This window comes from Oncorhynchus gorbuscha, linkage group LG16 (assembly GCF_021184085.1).
Source record: "Oncorhynchus gorbuscha isolate QuinsamMale2020 ecotype Even-year linkage group LG16, OgorEven_v1.0, whole genome shotgun sequence".
Lineage (NCBI taxonomy): Eukaryota > Metazoa > Chordata > Actinopteri > Salmoniformes > Salmonidae > Oncorhynchus > Oncorhynchus gorbuscha.
Genome location: NC_060188.1, coordinates 48,479,155 through 48,498,472, shown reverse-complemented (window position 1 = coordinate 48,498,472; position 19,318 = coordinate 48,479,155). Strand labels below are relative to the sequence as shown.

Here is a 19,318-nt window from a genome sequence, read left to right as displayed (position 1 = left end):
ACTAGCATAACCTGACTAGACCCAGCCTCATCTGCACCACCCTCCATAGCATGACCAGGCCCAGCCTCATCTGCACCACCCTCTCCCTCCCCCCTAGTCTCTTACACTTCCCCACCATACTCTCCTCATCCACTAGCATGACCTGACTAGGCCCAGCCTAATCTGCACCCCCCCCCTAGTCTCTTACACTTCCCCACTATAATCTCCTCATCCACTAGCATAACCTGACTAGACCCAGCCTCATCTGCACCACCCTCGATAGCATGACTAGGCCCAGCCTCATCTACACCACCATCCCTGGCATGACTAGGCCCAGCCTCTGTTGTCTGCGTCTCATTGCCCCCTGCACGTTGACCTCGATTTTCCCCACTGGCGCTTGTACCCTCACATTGTCTATGGCCTTTATGTGGGCACGCAAAGCTCTTATGCCCCAAATCCTCACACTCAAAGCACCATCTGTGCTGACAAACCCTGCGTAGAGCCCCTCCCTCACTTTAAAATGCACATTTAGCTGTTGCTCATTGTTATTCAGAAACATGAACACTTGCCTCCGGAACGGAACAACGTGCTTAACGGCATCTGCCTGAAAACCTGCCGACAGTACATGCAAACCGCTAGCAAACTTACCAAAACGACTCAGCTCTTTCCCGATTTGATCATCCATAATAAACGGAGGCAAATTTGCAACTGCCACCCTTGTCGAAGAGGTAGAAAGAGGCGAAATTGGCACCAACACACCCCTTACAAATATTCCACTAGCAATTAGCCCACCAACCAAATTAGCTCTTTTCATGAACACAACCACAGCTTTGTTCATTCTGGAAGCGGAATGTATAAATTCAGCTCCTACCTGTTCACCGACTGTGAGCAGAACCTCCTCCACCTTAACTCCATTCTCAGGAACACACCTGAATCCATGCCGTAACGACAGCGTCTCCTCTGCGCCAGGCTGAGAAGCCATCTTCCAAACCCCAGGAAACTAACTCTGTCCTCTTCCACTCTATTTTGAAAAAAACCTGTGGGTACCGCTAAAACAAATAGTGCATTAACCCACCACCATATAAAATAAAAATTGAAAGAAAAGACCAAGACAGAATTCAGAAAAACAATTAGGACAGAGCCCTCCACAGCAAACACTCAAACTCCCCAAAACTCCCAGCATGCACTGTGAGAGAGAGAAAGAGAGACCCCCATGTGTGTGTGAACAGATGTCAATAGGGAAATCAATACAAGTCAATAAAGAGCTCTTCCTTTGGCATGTTGAAAATAAAGAGGGACCGTGTCTGTGATAAAGCAATCATAGTCAACCACCCAGAGCCACCAGCGATCAGTAATTGTAAAGAGGAATGTAGTAGAATAAAGTAGAATTTTGTAGAATGCAGATTGTAGTGGAATACAGTTGAATGTAGTAGAATGTATCAGAATGCAGTAAAATGCAGGAGAGAAAGCAGTAGAATACAGCAGAATATAGAATACAGTAGAACACAGCAGAATGCTGTAGATTGCAGCAGGATCCTATAGAATGCAAAATAAATTCATATGCAGCAGGATGCAGAAGATAATGCAGTAGAATGCTGTATAGACTACATCATAATGCTGTACAGAATGCAGTAGAATACATCAGAGTACTTCATTTAATGCAGTAGAATACATCAGAATGCATTTGAGAAGGCTGTACAGAATGCAGTAGAATGTATTTGAGAATGCTAAACAGAATGCAGTAGAAATCATCAGAAGGCTGTATAGAATACAGTAGAATGCATCAGAAGGCTGTATAGAATGCAGTAGAATGCATCAGAAGTCTATACAGAATGCAGTAGAATGCATCAGAAGGATGTACAGAATACAGTAGAATGCATCAAAAGGATGTACAGAATGCAGTAGAATGCATCAAAAGGATGTACAGAATGCAGTAGAATTCATCAGAAGGATGTATAGAATGCAGTAGAATGCATCAGAAGGCTGTATAGAATGCAGTAGAATACATCAGAAGTCTATACAGAATGCAGTAGAATGCATCAGAAGGATGTACAGAATGCAGTAGAATGCATCAGAAGGATGTACAGAATGCAATAGAATGCATCAGAAGTCTGTACAGAATGCAGTAGAATGCATCAGAAGTCTGTACAGAATGCAGTAGAATGCATCAGAAGGCTGTACAGCATGCAGTAGAATGCATCAGAAGGCTGTACATAATGCAGTAGAATGCATCAGAAGTCTGTACAGAATGCAGTAGAATGCATCAGAAGGCTGTACAGAATGCAGTAGAATGCATCAGAAGTCTGAACAGAATGCAGTAGAATGCATCAGAAGTCTGTATAGAATGCAGTAGAATGCATCAGAAGGCTGTACAGCATGCAGTAGAATGCATCAGAAGTCTGAACAGAATGCAGTAGAATGCATCAGAAGTCTGAACAGAATGCAGTAGAATGCATCAGAAGGCTGTACAGCATGCAGTAGAATGCATCAGAAGTCTGTACAGAATGCAGTAGAATGCATCAGAAGGCTGTACAGCATGCAGTAGAATGCATCAGAAGTCTGAACAGAATGCAGTAGAATGCATCAGAAGGCTGTACAGCATGCAGTAGAATGCATCAGAAGTCTGTACAGAATGCAGTAGAATGCATCAGAAGGCTGTACATAATGCAGTAGAATGCATCAGAAGTCAGTACAGAATGCAGTAGAATGCATCAGAAGGCTGTACAGCATGCAGTAGAATGCATCAGAAGTCTGTACAGAATGCAGTAGAATGCATCAGAAGGCTGTACAGCATGCAGTAGAATGCATCAGAAGTCTGTACAGAATGCAGTAGAATGCATCAGAAGGCTGTACAGCATGCAGTAGAATGCATCAGAAGGATGTACAGAATGCAGTAGAATGCATCAGAAGTCTGAACAGAATGCAGTAGAATGCATCAGAAGGCTGTACAGAATGCAGTAGAATGCATCAGAAGGCTGTACAGCATGCAGTAGAATGCATCAGAAGGCTGTACATAATGCAGTAGAATGCATCAGAAGTCTGTACAGAATGCAGTAGAATGCATCAGAAGGCTGTACAGAATGCAGTAGAATGCATCAGAAGTCTGAACAGAATGCAGTAGAATGCATCAGAAGTCTGTATAGAATGCAGTAGAATGCATCAGAAGGCTGTACAGCATGTAGTAGAATGCATCAGAAGTCTGTATAGAATGCAGTAGAATGCATCAGAAGGCTGTACATAATGCAGTAGAATGCATCAGAAGTCAGTACAGAATGCAGTAGAATGCATCAGAAGGCTGTACAGCATGCAGTAGAATGCATCAGAAGTCTGTACAGAATGCAGTAGAATGCATCAGAAGGCTGTACAGCATGCAGTAGAATGCATCAGAAGTCTGTACAGAATGCAGTAGAATGCATCAGAAGGCTGTACAGCATGCAGTAGAATGCATCAGAAGGATGTACAGAATGCAGTAGAATGCATCAGAAGTCTGAACAGAATGCAGTAGAATGCATCAGAAGGCTGTACAGAATGCAGTAGAATGCATCAGAAGGCTGTACAGCATGCAGTAGAATGCATCAGAAGGCTGTACATAATGCAGTAGAATGCATCAGAAGTCTGTACAGAATGCAGTAGAATGCATCAGAAGGCTGTACAGAATGCAGTAGAATGCATCAGAAGTCTGAACAGAATGCAGTAGAATGCATCAGAAGTCTGTATAGAATGCAGTAGAATGCATCAGAAGGCTGTACAGCATGTAGTAGAATGCATCAGAAGTCTGTATAGAATGCAGTAGAATGCATCAGAAGTCTGTACAGAATACAGTAGAATGCATCAGAAGGCTGTACAGAATGCAGTAGAATGCATCAGAAGTCTGAACAGAATACAGTAGAATGCATCAGAAGTCTGTATAGAATGCAGTAGAATACATCAGAAGGTTGTACAGCATGCAGTAGAATGCATCAGAAGTCTGTATAGAATGCAGTAGAATGCATCAGAAGGCTGTACAGCATGCAGTAGAATGCATCAGAAGTCTGAACAGAATGCAGTAGAATGCAGAATGCACAGAATGCAGTAGAATGCATCAGAAGTTTGTACAGAATGCAGTAGAATGCATCAGAAGGCTGTACAGAATGTAATGCAGTCTGTATATGCAGTAGAATGCATCAGAAGGTTGTACAGCATGCAGTAGAATGCATCAGAAGTCTGTATAGAATGCAGTAGAATGCATCAGAAGGCTGTACAGCATGCAGTAGAATGCATCAGAAGTCTGTATAGAATGCAGTAGAATGCATCAGAAGGCTGTACAGCATGCAGTAGAATGCATCAGAAGTCTGAACAGAATGCAGTAGAATGCATCAGAAGGCTGTACAGCATGCAGTAGAATGGCTCAGAAGTCTGTACAGCATGCAGTAGAATGCATCAGAAGGCTGTATAGCAGGGCTGCCTAACCCTCTTCCTGGAGATCTACCGTCCTGTAGGTAAGTAGAATTAAATTAAGGTTGGACTGAAAACCCACGGGACGGTAGATCTCCAGGAAGAGGGTTGGGCAACCCTGCTGTATAGAATGCAGTAGACTGCAGCCTCTTTCTGACCTTGTTCAATTAAAGCTGATCTAATACCATGCTGCTTCTGCATGCTGCATTCCCTACTTCCCGAAGAGTTCAGCTCCATGGTCTAGGAGGGTGTGTGTGTTTGTGTGTGAACGAGAGACAAAGAGAGAGACAGAGAGAGAAAGACAGAGAGAGTGTACACGTGTAGGATCTTAATTTGAACCAGTTTGCTACAGCAGGAAAATAATCCTGCACAAACAGGAAATGTGAATTATTATGTGGATTGTATTTCATGGGAAAAAATGTGTAGGGTGGATGGCAGTCTAGCAGTTAAGAACATTGGGCCAGTAACTGAAAGGTTGCTGGTTTGAAACTCAGAGCCGACTAGGTGAAAAATCTGTTGATGTGCCATTGAGCAAGGCATTTAACCCTAGTCGCTCTGGATAAGAGAGTCTGTTAAATGCAAACAAGGTCTGACATTTTATAATTGTTTTTACACCTTGAATACACTACAAGTTTGCATTTCGTGCTGCACAGGAACATTCTCATCAACAACAGAGTGATCAAATTAAGATAATCTGTGTGTCTGTGTGTGTGTGACGAAATGCACACACGCTGACTGCTCCTTATTTCGTCTGTGGCGGCCCTGTCTGAATGCAGAGATAGAATCCCGCTGGACGACAGCACAATGTTTCCACATCGTGCATGACTGCCATCGACAGACTACCACCCCACTCTCCCCTGTCCTCCCTCTACCCCACCTTACGTGCTGTCTGCTCTGCTACATCTCCCACCGTGCCAATGGGGGTTCCCCCCCACATCCTTTACCCTGTCATCCCTCCTCATCTCCACCTCCTCAATGTTCTCCTTTAAAAATAGTAAAGAGTGTCATAAAAACAGGCCGGCAATCCACCTTGAAATACCAAGAGAGTGGAGAGAAGGAGGGAATGGGGTGGAGGGGAGGAAGTTGGTTGTGTGAGAGCCCATGAGTCCTGGTGTGGGGTATTGGAGTGAGCGAAAGAGTGTCCTTCTGTAGCTCAGTTGGTAGAGCATGGCGCTTGTAACGCCAGGGTAGTGGGTTCGATTCCCGGGACCACCCATACGTAGAATGTATGCACACATGACTGTAAGTCGCTTTGGATAAAAGCGTCTGCTAAATGGCATATTATTATTTGTGTGTGTGTGTGTGTGTGTGTGTGTGTGTGTGTGTGTGTGTGTGTGTGTGTGTGTGTGTGTGTGTGTGTGTGTGTGTGTGTGTGTGTGTGTGTGTGTGTGTGTGTGTGTGTGTGTGTGTGTGTGTGTGTGTGTGTGTGTGTGTGTGTGTGTGTGTGGAGATTGGCAGCTCTTAATGTCGAACCATTTGAAGTTACTTGAGTTCGAATAACCACAGATCTAGGATTAGATTAACAGATTTTCCCACCTTCAATCCTAACCTCAACCATTATCTTAATGAAAATAAATCTGACCTTGTGTCAGTGGTTAGATAGCAACTTCTACCTACTTGGCATGAGAAGAGAGGACACAGGTAGGTCCTGTGCTACAAATCTATACAAGGAGGAACCAAGGACATGATAAAAACACAAGTCATTCAAACCTGAGAACATACAGGCAAGTACACAATAACCTAAGTGCACGCTGTGAGCCGACAGTGCATTCAGCTGTCAGCCAATGCTAGCTAGACAACTCACTCAGGCCTTCCTTATGGGACGAGCTATGACAGATGGTTAAAATACGGTCATGACCGTAACTTAACCTCACCACCATCATCACCAGAGGCAGATGTGCTTCAGTATGCCTCTAAAGCACAATCACAAAAAAGTACACCAAGAAAAGTATTTTACACAAAAAAGCATTTTACACCCCAAAAAATACATTCTGCTCATGACCATAGTTCAACCTCAACAATCACCCGAGGCTGCATATATACACTACCATTAAAAAGTTTGGGGTCACATAGAAATGTCTTTGTTTTTGAAAGAAAAGCATGTTTTTTGTCCATTCAAATAACATCAAATTGATCAGAAATACAGTGTAGGCATGGCAGCTTCATTAAATAGTACCAGTCTCAACGTCAACAGCGAAGAGGCGACTCCGTGATGCTGGCCTTCTAGGCAGAGTTGCAAAGAAAAAGCCATATTTCAGACTGGCCAATAAAAAGAAAAGATTAAGATGGGCAAAAGAGCACAGACACTGGACAGAGGAACCGTAGTCGCCTCTTCACTGTTGACGTTGAGACTGGTATTCAGCAGGTTCTATTTAATGAAGTTGCCAGTTGAGGACTTGTTGAGGAGTCTGTTTCTCAAAGTAGACACTCTAATGTACTTGTCCTCTTGCTCAGTTGTGCACCGGGGAAACCCACTCCTTTTAAAATTATGGTTAGAGCCAGTTTGCACTGTTCTGTGAAGGGAGTAGTACACAGCGTTGTACGAGATCTTCAGTTTCTTGGCAATTTCTCGCATGGAATAGCATTCATTTCTCAGAACAAGAACAGACTGACGAGTTTCAGAAGAAAGTGCTTTGTTTCTGGCCATTTTGAGCCTGTAATCAAACCCACAAATGCTGATGCTCCAGATACTCAACGCGCCCAAAGAAGTCCAGATTTATTGCTTCTTTAATCAGAACAATAGTTTTCAGCTTTTCTAACATAATTGCAAAAAAAAATTATAATAAAATAATTGCAAAAAAAAATTATAATACTCAATCCTTTTAAAATGATAAACTTGGATTAGCTAACACAATGTGCCATTGGAACACAGGAGTGATGGTTGCTGATAATGGGCCTATGTACGCCTATGTAGATATTCCATTTAAAAAATCTGCCGTTTCCAGCTAAAATAGTCATTAACAACTTTAACAACATTTACACTGTATTTCTGATCAATTTGATGTTATTCTAATGGACAAAAAATTGCTTTTCTTTCAAAAGCAAGGACATTTCTAAATGACCCCACACTTTTGAACGGTAGTGTATATGTTATACTTTTAAGCAAAAAGGCACCTCGGGGGTTTGTGGTATATGGCCAATATACCACAGCTAAGGGCTGTTCTATGGAGTGCCTGGAAACAGTCCTTAGCCGTGGTATATTGGCCATATACCACAAACCCCCAAGGTGCCATATTGCTTTTATAAACTGGTTAGCAATGTAATTAGAGCAGTAAAAATAAACGTTTTGTACGGTCTTTTATATGGTCTGAAATACCACGGCTGTCAGCCAATCAGAATTCAGTGCTCGAACCACCCAGTTTATAACTATGGATATATACCCCTCAGTACTTTACACTATATTCACAGACAACTATAATGAAAAGGAGTTCACAGACATAAGAAGAAAAATGCCTACCAGTAATGTAAAAAAAAAAAATCCCTTTTCCCATCTCAAATTTCTAGGGAACCTATAAGGGAACACAGAGAAGCATGAATGGAATTCGTAACACTCCTCAACAGGCGTATATTAAAATTGCTAAAATGTCCAGGCAGGACTAAACTCCCAGGAAATTCTTAACCACTTATCATCCATAAAACATGAGTCAGCTTGGGAGATGGTAAAGTGTGGGTGTGTGTGTGTGTGCATGTTCATGTATATGCGTGTGGCAACTTCCTGCGATCGAGAGATAATGGTGGAAGTATGTAGAAAGACTCCACTTGAGCGACTTTGACACGTTACCCAGCTAGCAAATAACGTTCTGAGAACCATATGCTTCTTAAAACTTGGTGAGAGCGTGGTTTTCCTATGGTTATTTTGCATACAATCTTCCCCAAAAATATCTGGGAATGATGTAGTAGTTGCCTGGCTTTGGAATATTCTCAGCACATTTAATGAACATGGCAAAAAACGTATATTGGTATTTCATTACTTTAACAGTACATTTCTTAAAAGTTCAAACATTGTTACATTTACATTTCATTAAACTGTTTATAATGTTCTAGGAATGTTCACCAAATAGTTAACATCGGGAATGTTCTCAAATAACTCCGAGAAGGTTAAGATCCAGCGTTCTTCTGTTTGAATTTCAGTACTTCAGCATAACGTTTCCTACAGGTTTCCTCGTGACTCGATGTAAAGTCATGTTCTAAAATTGTTCCAAAAATGTTAAGAAATCATTCCATTCAAAAACCTCCAAATAACCTATAATTTCCATTCTCAGAGCGTTAATAAATAAAACCTCCAAATAACCTATAATTTCCATTCTCAGAGCGTTAATAAATAAAACCTCCAAATAACCTATAATTTCCATTCTCAGAGCATTAATAAATAAAACCTCCAAATAACCTATAATCTCCATTCTCAGAGCGTTAATAAATAAAACCTCCAAATAACCTATAATTTCCATTCTTAGAGCATTAATAAATAAAACCTCCAAATAACCTATAATCTCCATTCTCAGAGCGTTAATAAATAAAACCTCTGTAAGGGTTTTCCTTAGGTGAAGTAGAGGTGGACCAAAATGCAGCGTGGTTGTTATTCATTGTACTTTAATAAAGAAACTGTACACAAATAAACTAACAAAACAACAAACGTGCGAAAACCTAAAACAGTCTTATCTGGTGCAAAACACAGAGACAGGAACAATCACCCACAAACACACAGTGAAACCCAGGCTACCTAAGTATGATTCTCAATCAGAGACAACTAATGACACCTGTCTCTGATTGAGAACCATACAAGGCTGAAACATAGAAATATCCCAAAACATAGAAAAACAAACAGACTGCCCACTCAACTCACGCCCTGACCATACTCAAATAAATACAAAACAAGGGAAATAAAGGTCAGAACGTGACAGTATCCCCCCCCCCCCCCAAAGGTGCGGACTCCGGCCCCAAAACCTTAACCTATAGGGGAGGGTCTGGGTGGGCGTCTGTCCGCGGTGGCGGCTCTGGTGCGGGACGCGGACCCCACTTCACCATTCTCTTAGTCCGCCTTATTGTCTGCTTCCATGGCCTCCTAACCACGGCGACCCCTCTAAATGACCCCACTGGACTGAGGGGCAGCTCGGGACAGAGGGGCGGAAACTCTGGACAGAGGGGCGGAAGCTCTTGGCTGAGGGGCAGGGGCTCTTGGCTGAGGGGCAGGGGCTCTTGGCTGAGGGGCAGGGGCTCTTGGCTGAGGGGCTCCGGCGGCTCTGGGCTGAGGGGCTCCGGCGGCTCTGGGCTGAGGGGCTCCGGCGGCTCTGGGCTGAGGGGCTCTGGCGGCCCCTGGCTGACTGGCGGCCCCTGGCTGACTGGCGGCACTGGCGGCCCCTGGCTGACTGGCGGCACAAGCGGCCCCTTGCAGACTGGCGGCGCTGGGCAGACGGGTGGCTCAGGCGGCGCTGGGCAGACGGGAAGCTCCGGCAACGCTGGGCAGACGGGAAGCTCCTGCAACGCTGGGCAGACGGGAAGCTCCGGCAATGCTGGGCAGACGGGAAGCTCCGGCAACGCTGGAGAGGAAGGCTCTGACAGCGCTGGACTGAGTAGCTCTGGCGCCTCTGGACTGAGGGGCGGGAGCTCTGGTAGCGCCGAACAGGCGGGAGACTCCGGCTGCGCTGGAGAGGAGGAAGGCTCAGGCAGCGCTGGAAAGGCGGGAGACTCCGACAGCACTGGAGAGGAGGAAGGCTCAGGCAGCGCTGGAAAGGCGGGAGCCTCTATAAGGATGAGCCGGAGAGACAGCCTGGTGCAGGGGGCTGCCACTGGAGGGCTGGTGCGTGGAGGTGGTGACGGATAGACCGGACCGTGCAGGCGCACTGGAGCTCTTGAGCACCGAGCCTGCCCAACCTTACCCGGTTGAATGGTCCCGGTCGCCCTGCCAGTGCGGCGAGGTGGAATAGCCCGCACTGGGCTATGCAGGCGAACCGGGGACACCGTGCGCAAGGCTGGTGCCATGTAAGCCGGCCCAAGGAGACGCACTGGAGACCAGATGCGTAGAGCCGGCTTCATGGCACTTGGCTCGATGCCCACTCTAGCCCGGCTGAAACGCGGAGCTGGAATGTACCGCACCGGGCTATGCACCCGCACTGGGGACACCGTGCGCTTCACAGCATAACACGGTGCCTGCCCGGTCTCTCCAGCCCCCCGGTAAGCACAGAAAGTTGGTGCAGGTCTCCTACCTGGCTCCACCACACTTCCTGTGTACCTCCCCCTAAGACATTTTTGGGGCTGACTCTCGGGCTTCCATCCACGCCGCCGTGCTGCCTCCTCATACCAGCGCCTCTCCGCCTTCAACGCCTCAAGCTGTTCTTTGGGGCTGCGATATTCTCCAGGCTGTGCCCAGGGTCCTTTTCCTTCCAATTCTTCCTCCCATGTCCATTCCTCCAAATAGTGCAGCCTTTCCCACTGCTGCTGCTGCTGCTCCTGCTGCTGCTGCCTCTGTTGCTTCTCCTGCTGCTGCTTTTGCTGTTGCCCGTTACCACGCCGCTTGGTCCTGTTGTGGTGGGTGATTCTGTAAGGGTTTTCCTTAGGTGAAGTAGAGGCGGACCAAAATGCAGAGTGGTTGTTATTCATTGTACTTTAATAAAGAAACTGTACACGAATAAACTAACAAAACAACAAACGTGCAAAAACCTAAAACAGTCCTATCTGGTGCAAAACACAGAGACAGGAACAATCACCCACAAACACACAGTGAAATCCAGGCTACCTAAGTATGATTCTCAATCAGAGACAACTAATGACACCTGCCTCTGATTGAGAACCATACTAGGCCGAAACATAGAAATACCCCAAAACATAGAAAAACAAACAGACTGCCCACCCAACTCACACCATAGACCATACTAAAATAAATACAAAACAAAGGAAATAAAGGTCAGAACGTGACAACCTCCATATAACCTATAATTTCCATTCTCAGAGCGTTAATAAATAAAACCTCCAAATAACCTATAATCTCCATTCTCAGAGCGTTAATAAATAAAACCTCCATATAACCTATAATTTCCATTCTCAGAGCGTTAATAAATAAAACCTCCAAATAACCTATAATCTCCATTCTCAGAGCGTTAATAAATAAAACCTCCCACTGGATGCCTTTCATGGAACCAGAGAGTAAAATGTTCACAGAACCTCCCTGCAACCTAAAAATAAATATTCCCAGAACAGGCAAAATGTTAATTTCTGTTCACAGAATGTTCAAAAAACGTTCAATTTGACCTGAAACGTAAGGCTTCGTTCCCAGAACCAACGGGATACGAACAAAGTATGTTTCCCACAACTTCCAAGGAACCAAATGTGACAGCTGGGTGTAGCCCAAGAGGCGCTAACAGCTAGCCCATTTAGATGTGTGATTTACCACTCAGACAAGGCTTTTACTTTGAGTTCCAAATGGCACCATATTCCCTACGTAGTGTACTAGTTTTGACCAGGGCTCATCAAAAGTAGGGCACTACATAGGGAATTGTGTGCCATTTGGGATGCTCAAAGCCTTTGGGAAAAACCAACGCCGGTGACTTAGACATTATAGCTTCAGTCATGGTGCTGATGCTGCATTACTAAATGTATATGGTGATTGATAATATTATACATTTTGCGCAGGAGACTAAAAGGTGATCTACTGTATGTGTGTGTGTGTGCAAGTGACAGTCTTCACTTCAACATCTTGTAATTTCCATATAATTGACAAATGCAGAATGCAGACCCACAGCTATGGTTTAGTGACATTTTATTTTCATGTGTACCTAATTAATATTCATGATCAGCTTTAACTAGATGTGGGATATAAACAGTGTAGGGAGTAGCCCAGGGTGACATGGGGGGACAATATTTATACTGTGACATTTCCTCACAGTCACTTCCTGTGAAGAGGCGGCCCGCTTCTCTCTGCTCCCCTACTCCGTCTGCTTTTTGCCACGGTGACGCGGTCACAACATTCCCACAATGCCATCGCGACATTAAACAAACACTTAGGTAGAAGCACTCATTCCTTCCTTCCTTCCAAAAGTAGATCAGTGCGATGTGCCTCCCAGCCTGAGTTGCCCCATATCTCTCTTTACACCGTGTGCAACTATGTCTCTTTCTCTCTTGCTCGTTCTCTGTCTACCATCGGTACCTCCCTCTATAACCACCTTCTTTTCCTGATATCATTCTTTCTCTCTCTTCCCCTTTCTTTTCAGTATTTTTCCATTTCCTCTCTACCTGGTGTGCTCATTTCTTCGCTCCTCCTCTCTCTGTCTCCCGCTGTGCCTTTCTCCATCCCCTCCCCCTTCGTGTTTGTAGTATCTCCCCTCCCATGAGAGAATTCGCTGTTTGTCCTGATTTATATATTTCATTTTCTCCTCTTTCTCTTTTCAACTGGTGCAGTGGAGCCTGAGAAAGAGGGAGAAAGAGAAAGGAGAGCATCCCCCCCCCCCAGGCTCAGTCCTTTATTTATACCTTCTCCTGGGTCTTTTTTAAAGACTCTTACAGCTCCTTTACTCTCCAGCCATAGAGGATGGTAGTGCCAGTCTCACACACACACGCACGCACGCACGCACGCACGCACGCACGCACACGCACGCACACACACACACACACACACACACACACACACACACACACACAAAAATGCAAGCAGATCCTAAATGTGTTACCTCCAATCTAGTACAGCCTTCCCTGCCCTAACACCAGTATCCCTCCAACTCATTCTGTAAGGGCTAAAGTATAAATGGCAAAGCAAAATGCTGCTCAGCGCTCAGTCGCCTGATATAACCCAGATACCCACGGTCTATATACGATCAGACATGAATGTGTTCTGATGTTTAGTTGTTTGCTAGTTAGTTGTGTTTGGGGGTGTGGTGGGGTGTGTATTGTATCAAAAGTTAATTCCTCCTATTTTCCTCTCTAAGGGGCATATTGCAATTTACCAGGGGGGAGGGGTGTTCCAAAATAGGAGAGGAATTGTGTGTGTTTTTTTATTGGGCACAGGGGTTTTTTCCCCCTGGTTTCCATTCGTTCTTTTGCAAGTTTTACTTTATAATGTCTTCCATATATTCCCATTTCCTTATCTGCTTGTGTCTCCCCTTTATCAAGGTGTTTTGCTTCCTCCCTTATGCACTACGGTTTTCAGTGTGCTAACTTTCACTATGCCACAGGTCAGTATAGTCTACCAGTCTAACTGTCTATCATGCCCTCTATTCACCATTCATAGTGACAATAGCGGTAGGTGGAACATTTGTCCAGATCTGCAATAGGCTAATGAGCAATCACACCACGCATAAAAACATTCAAAGCAGCATACTTAAAAAAAAAATATGAATTGACAAAAAGAAATGGGAACAGTGAAGACACACAGCTACAAAATCTCCCCTATTAATCGTGTTTAGGGACAATACAATTATCCTACCTAGACTAGTCTACACCCCCACAATGCAATGAATAGTTTAATTGTTTTTCCAGTGAGTACAACATTCTAGCCTACTCTAGGCTGCAGCGAAAATGGCATTTGAATAACTGTGCAAAAGCCCTGTGATTTGAATGTTTCATTTGATTTGGATTAGTTGTGGGTCCACTCGATAGTTTGTAAGGTCTAAAAAGGCACAGTAGCAAGCCAGTCTGGCTTTATTTTTACTTTTAATAGGCTATACCTGCACTGCATCGGCTAGAGCGCACGTGCTAATACCAGAGCGGGCATATTTGCTATGAATTAAAAGCTGATTAATACAACTATAGCAAGCCAAATTGTCTACACCCCGAATTCGCACTTCAGCATCAATTCGCACTTCAGCACCATTCTCTCACGTCTTGCGCGCAGGTATGCCTGCTGCTGAGGAGAGAGCAACAGAGGAGCCTTGGCCTGTAAATTGCAATACTGTGGTGGACTGAGAGAAGAATACAGGCTACTGTGCAACTCCCTATTGAGGTTGGATGTTAATTTTGGAACTTAAATTGATTCATAATCATTTGTTGTATCATTATTATTAATATTATTAGGTTGTAAGTAGGTCTGTTGTGAAATAAATGACATTAGCTTATTTCTGTCACTTTTGGGGTGAGGCAGGTACTTGCCTTTGTTGGTTATTGCTGCAATATAGCCTGTTCAAAACTTTTGTGAAGGTTTAAACTATTTCGCAAGTGTTTTGTTTCATCCTGTTGAGCCATTTTCCTTGGCCAAATTCAATTACAACAGTAATGTTGTGTTTTCTGCTCATATTTTCCCTATAAACAATGGCTTAACATACTTCTGATATTTCCCTAGTAAAGTTTAGAAACTTTCGTGAAGGTATGGTATGGTGTGGCTATTATTGAGCTTTACCTCAGCTCTTCCTCAAGTTCAAATGTTGTAGTCAGTTGGACCGCCAGGGCAAACTCACTTCATGTCAAGGCTTGCAGTACAAGCCTTTCAAATTACCCTCCTTCTGTACGTCTATATCTGTATAGCAGACGCAGTAGCCATCTGACATAAAGAAATGCATGTTGGTGTCGTACCATGCCACCTATCTCTCTATCTCTCTGAGGCTAGGCTTAAGCTTCTCTTCCTTTACATAGGCTATATATACATGTATTATGTTTTATATTAATATCATACAACGGCCACCTAAGCCTATAGGCCTATGCATGCAATGGCCTGATACATTTAGTGATCAAATTTCCAACCATTTTTGTTTTAGGAAAGTAGCCTGAAAAAACAATAAAAAATATTGTCAATAAAATTTTGCATATGTAACAAATATTCCTGAGCCTGATGAACCATACATTAAATGAGCCCAATATTTGTAACGCCAGATTTCCTCCTCTTCGTCTGAAGAGCGCAGCGTGGTAAGTGTCCATATCGTTTATAATAAAACATAAACTGAACACTAAGAAATACAAAACAATAAATGTGAACATGAACGAAAAACAAACCGAAACAGTCCCCGTGTTGTCCCCGTGTTGACAGACACAGACACGGAAACAAACACCCACAAACCAACAGTGAAACCCAGGCTACCTAAGTATGATTCTCAAACAGAGACAACTAACGACCCCTGCCTCTGATTGAGAACCATAGTAGGCCGAAACAGAAACCTAAATATAGAAACACAAAACATAGACTGCCCACCCCAACTCACACCCTGACCAACTAAATAAAGACAAAACAAAACAAAATAAAGGTCAGAACATTACAATATTAAAGACATTTCATGAGCCCAAGCCCATAGAAGCCCAGGCTCTTTGCTATGAGACTCAATATTGAGCTCAGGTGCATCCTATTTTCACTGATCATCCTTGAGACATTTCTACAAATTGATTGGAGTCCATCTGTGGTAAATTCAATTGATTGGACATGATTTGGAAAGGCACACACCTGTCTATATATGGTCCAACAGTTGACAGTGCATGTGCAGCGACGCTCCCAATCCAACATGACAGAGCTTGAGAGGATCTGCAGAAAATGGGAGAAACTCCCCAAATACAGGTGTGCCAAGCTTGTCGCGTCACACCCAAGAAGTCTCAAGGTTATAATTGCTACCAAAAGTGCTTCAACAAAGTACTGAGTAAAGGGTCTGAATAGTTATGTAAATAAGATATTTCATTTAAAAAAAATATTTGAAAACATTTCTAGAAACCTATTTTTGCTTTGTCATTATGGGGTATTGTGTGTAGATTGAAGAGGGGAGGGGGACAACTTGATAAATTTTAGAATAAGGCTGTAATGAAACAAAATGTGAAAAAAGTCAAGGGGTCTGAATACTTTCCGAAGGCACTGCATTAGCTGTACCTCTAAACACTGTCAGAGAAAAAGTCAGAGGAGGAAGTAAAAGGCAAACAGAATTTGAGAGAGAGAGAGATGTTTACTCTTCATGTTGTTACATTTGTTCCTTCTTACTTTTGTTTCTTTCACTTACTTTGGTAACGTAAACGTATTTTTCTCATGCCAATATAGTGACTATGAATTTAATTGAGAGAGAGAGGGGGGACGCACACACACACACACACACACACACACACACATAGAGGTAGATCAGATATGATCATGTAGAATGACATTTCCTCCAGACAGATTTCCCCTGAATCATACCATTAACCAGAAGAGACACATTCATCAACATTACCATATTATTGTATCTCGCTCTGTCTCTCGCTGCATCTGTTTTACTCCTGCGAACCCTTCCACTGCATGGTGTCTCGTTCAATCACCCCTCCCTCTGTTATGTTATTCTTCTGAAGAGGTTGAGGCATATTTCAAATTCGAAAGACAATCAAGAGCTAAGATTTCTGTTGTCTTATTGATGACTTAGAAGATGGGTTTCAGTCCTGCGGGACAATTATAATTGACATCCACATTGGCAAACCAGAGCTCATTAAAACCAACAGGGGCGACAGGGTAGCCTAGTGGTAGAGCGTTGGACTAGTAACCAAAAAAAGGTTGCAAGTTCGAATCCCGGAGCTGACAAGGTACAAATCTGTCGTTCTGCCCTTGAACAGGCAGTTAACCCACTGTTCCTAGGCCGTCATTGAAAATAAGAATTTGTTCTTAACTGACTTGCCTAGTAAAATAAAGGTACAAATAAAAATAAATGTGATAGGCGAGATGTTTGTCTGACCAGACCCCTAGATACTGGGACCCCTACCCTATAAGACTTAACAGTGTGTGCAGGCTTTTGTTCGGGCCTATCACTAAAACACCTGAATCTACTGAACAACTGCACACTGGGACTTTGATTAAGTGTGTCAGCACTGGACTGTAACAAAAGCCTGCACACCCAGGATTAAAGAACACCCCCCCCCCAAAAAAAAAAAAAAAAACATTTGAAAAAAGAGAGAGAACTAAATTATATTTACAGGGGCAATATACCCTGAGAGACAAGGAAGTGGAGTTGTTAGAGAAGATGATTTAAGAAGAGTCATTTACTTTGATACATGGGAATGCCAGGAGGCTCCATTTTAACAGTCTCAGCTGGCGCTGATCATGAATGAAGGGAGAGACGAAGACAAAAAAACAAAATTGCCGAAGAGGATTAATTGAATGAATTCCTTATTCATTTCCAGTGTTTGTATCAGCGATTCCGATAAATCCATGACTGTGCATCGTTTTACCTCGCTAATTACCAACGGAGTGCAATGAGATCGGTATCGACACAAGTCAACACTGCAACAAGGTCAATATATCGCACAATAACGGCAATAAGGAGATTGACAGGGAGTTGACTGTTGACAGATAAAACGGCAATCACGTTATTGCACAATAACATAATTGACACGAACAACAGAGTTGATCTCAGCTGTGTAAGACTATATCTCTCTCTCTGCACTTTGGGTTGTGACATGAATTTCCCCACCACACACTCTTTATATATTCTGAAAGAGAGAGAGAGAGACAAGAGATAAGAGAAAGAAAGACAGACAGACAGAGAGAGATAGAGAGACAGGCGCAGAGAGAGAGACAGAGAGAGAGAGAAAGAGAGCGAGATAGAGAAAGAGAGCAAGAGTGCGAGAGACAGACAGGGAGAGACAGAGAGACAGACAGACAGAAATAGAGAGCGAGAGGAGGGGGGGGGGGCAGGCAGGCAGACAGGCCCCCTGCCCCCTACACTTGCAAGGTCATTAGTCAGACCCAGTGGATAGGAGCGGAGGAGGGGATACACACAGGGAGGGAAAGAGGAGTGAGAGAGTGAGCGAGTGAGGGAGTAGGGACAGTGGAGCATGTCAAACGGAGGCAGAGAACTGACACCAACCTTCTGATACCAGCAATAGAAAGAAAAAGACATGGAGAGAGAGAAAGAGCGATAGATCCGGATTGTGAAGATGAGTATTGGCTGAGTGCACACAGCTACAGACACCGTACTGTGAATAAAGGCAGCGGGCATAGAGCAGAACTGAGCGACTGTACGTGTCCATATTAGGAAGTACATCCGACATTAGACATCCAATGTCTGAAGTCACATATATGTTGTTATATGTGATCAGTACAAATCTGATGTTGCATGTTTATCCTAAAATGTACACCGTCTAATAAAAAGCATGAGTTAACCCACACCGAAAATAGTTAAAGGTGCTGACTAACGGAAAGGGGTTGAAGGTAGTGTCTGATACCCAATAAATCATTGGGACTATATATAGTGTGAAACAATATTTTGATTTTTCGCTAATATGTACACCGTACAAATGTGAGGACGCATATATGTCCTAATATGTGCACCATACATATGTGAGGACGCATGTATGTCCTAATATGTGCACCATACATATGTGAGGACGCATGTATGTCCTAATATGTGTACTATACATGTGCAAATCAATCCCAGAATAACAGCAAAGGACCTTGTGAAGATGCTGGAGGAAACCTGAAAGGCCGCTCAGCAAGGAAGAAGCCACTGCTCCAAAACCGCCATAAAAAAGCCAGACTACGGTTTGCAACTACACATTGGGACAAAGATCGTACTTTTTGGAGAAAGGTCTTCTGGTCTGATGAATCAAAAATAGAACTGTTTGGACATAATGACCATTGTTATGTTTGGAGGAAAAAGGGGGAGGCTTGCAAGCCAAAGAACACCATCCCAACCGTGAATCACGGGGGTGGCAGCATGTTGTGGGGGTGCTTTGCTACAGGATGGACTGGTGCACCTCACAAAATAGATGGCATCATGAGGGAGGGAAATTATGTGGATATATTGAAGCAACATCTCAAGACATCAGGTCGCATATGGGATTTCCAAATGGAAAATGACCCCAAGAATACTTCCAAAGTTGTGCCAAAATGGCTTAAGGACAACATAGTCAAGGTATTGGAGTGGCCATCACAAAGTCCTGACCTCAATCCCATAGACCATTTGTGGGCAGAACTGAAAATGCGTGTGCGAGCAAGGAGGCCTTCAAACCTGACTCTGTTTCACTAGCTCTGTCAGGAGGAATGGGC

At 43.7% G+C, this 19,318-nt stretch overlaps 1 protein-coding gene across 9 annotated transcripts in view; it reads right to left on the bottom strand.

The window, feature by feature from the left end:
- LOC124000405 (glutamate receptor 4) overlaps nt 1-19,318 on the bottom strand; it is a 372,689-nt gene that overhangs the window by 105,780 nt on the left and 247,591 nt on the right. The window contains exon 1 of one of the 9 annotated variants that reach the window (XM_046306736.1): nt 851-1,155. The exons of 7 other annotated variants lie outside the window; for them this stretch is intronic. Coding sequence is in view for 1 of the 2 variants with exons in the window: in XM_046306735.1 (XP_046162691.1) it covers nt 909-918 (10 nt within the window). In the remaining variant the exon portion in view is untranslated. Of the gene's footprint in view, nt 1-850; nt 1,156-19,318 lie in introns of those variants that run through there. One more of the 9 variants, XM_046306735.1, reaches the window with a different exon arrangement.